At 39.2% G+C, this 2,058-nt stretch overlaps 1 protein-coding gene across 1 annotated transcript in view; it reads left to right on the top strand.

Annotated features, from left to right (window-relative positions):
- LOC106807436 (cactin-like) overlaps positions 1-1,874 on the top strand; it is a gene marked incomplete at its 5' end in the record, with an annotated part of 22,138 nt that extends 20,264 nt beyond the window's left edge. The window contains 3 exon segments of the mRNA XM_014809759.1: positions 600-650; positions 890-952; positions 1,329-1,874. Coding sequence (XP_014665245.1) covers positions 600-650; positions 890-952; positions 1,329-1,454 — 240 coding nt within the window.
- Positions 1,875-2,058: the final 184 nt, after the last annotated feature.

Below are 2,058 nucleotides of genomic sequence, written 5' to 3'. Positions count from 1 at the left end.
TTTTTTTTTGCATAAAAATAATTAACAGATTTTAATTATCAAAGTTATAAACGTTCCAATTTGTAATGCCCAGGGGACTGAAGGGGATCCAAACAGAAGTTTTGTTGCACGTAAATGTAGACGTGTGAAGTAGAGATATCAACTGGTTGTTAGAAAGTATACGTTGGCTCCCAATTCGTGGCAAGGATAACTCGCTTTTGAGCAGTCATATGTGATCTTCCTCTTGCGTAAACAGTTGTCTCATCGTGGATGAAACTTAACATAAAATCGTAATGTGTTTACTTGGGTTATTGCCACATGGAAAAAATAGGCGATCTTTTGTTGTATCATATGTTTGTGAGTGTAGGAAATTTTCTTAAAAATGTCTTGCATTTAGAAATGTCAGAAACATCTCAAACAAGTATTCAGTGTTCACAAATTGCCTTGTTTATCATTTCTTCGAAGTTAATAGTACGCTTCTGTTTAACTAGTAATTGGGAAATGATGATTAGTGTACAGATATATTTATATCCATATACATATTTAATACTAATTTTAATGTAGAAAATACTTGTTAAAAGGGCAGATGAAATTATTGATATCTGGTATTCCTTTCGCAGATATTTTATCCTGATGTCATTGATAAAAGTTCTACGCCAGAGTATACACTGGTAAGCATTGATGTGGTATAACGAATGCTTGTTGATGGCTGATCAGTAAACATCACAAAAATGTACATATTAAGTTACAAGGTGCTCAAGTGGCATTGTTTTGATGGACCAGCCACAGGTTATCATAGACAAATATTAGTGGTAAATAATATAAATGGCAGCACCATCTTGTCTCGAAAATGAAACGTATTTGATTGTCATGATATGAAAAAAAAATCCAGCATGGTTTGTTATTTCAGACTCCGTGTTCAGAAAATAAAGATTTTGGCATTTTAAAGTTTCATGCCGGTCCACCATACGAGGTAAGACAACCACTGGGGAATTATTTTGTCATCGATTTACCGAAAGTGTGTTGGTATTTCAACATGTGTACATATCGTGACTGTTATGGTTTGGTCTATTGGCACACTAGATTGCATCGATTCTAAATATGCACCGTCACCACGTACATGTTGTCCAAAGTTTGTAAATAAAAAAGATGGCATTCTTATATTCAACACGACAACTAGCATTTCACCACGTTCATCACAAGGAAGTAGACTCTACTGATGGCTGTGTTCTGTTTCAAAAAACCTGTCGTGTGGTCCAATTCGAATTGACCATGTCACACTAGTAAAAAGTGAGTTGCGTCCGAACACGTGTGAGATCTCATGCATTTATACCCTTTCGCTCTGACAGGACATCGGCTTCAAGATCGTCAATCGCGAGTGGGAGTACTCGTACAAGCGCGGCTTTCGCTGCCAGTTCGCCAACGGCATCTTCCAGCTGTGGTTTCACTTCAAGCGGTATCGATACAGGCGATAGGCGGATGCCGACGCTCGTGGCGTCACGTGTTACAGCACGTGACACTGATATATCGACGCGGCCCATTCATCGGCGAAGGTGTTGCTGGATGCTGGTTGTGCCGCGTGCTGCTCAGCAGCGAGTAACCTGCCGTCTATACATTTGACAGCAACTCAATATGGCGAGTGTAGCATATCGCTCGCAGTAGTTCCTTCTAGTTACATTTCGCGCTGCCTGCATAATTGCTTGCCAATTCAATGAATAACGCGTGTCGCAGGCAGTTTGCAATGTTCCTTTTGTCAGAACTTGACGTAACAAGACTGTGGAAATAATGTGTGTGATTTAAAATTTTTGATACAATGACTGTGCGTTTCTGTGCGTATATGAGTTACATTTATTCTATTACGTATAGTATTAAATAAATACACTTGATCAATTTAATCAACCTGTGTCTGCCTTTTCTTTCATTTTTTGTTCATGTCGCGTATTGTAAAACGTACGCGCCATCTCGTGGCAACTTTCATAACGATCCCCAACGAACATTCCTTCGAGAAGGTTCCTGATACAATCCCTGTGCCTTCCACTGTTTCGGCGCGTATGTGAACACATTGGGACTAAAGGTTAC

Source organism: Priapulus caudatus, unplaced genomic scaffold, assembly GCF_000485595.1.
Source record: "Priapulus caudatus unplaced genomic scaffold, Priapulus_caudatus-5.0.1 Scaffold215, whole genome shotgun sequence".
Lineage (NCBI taxonomy): Eukaryota > Metazoa > Priapulida > Priapulimorpha > Priapulimorphida > Priapulidae > Priapulus > Priapulus caudatus.
The sequence above is the reverse complement of the archived record's forward strand: the minus strand, read 5'-3'. Positions and strand labels throughout refer to the sequence as shown.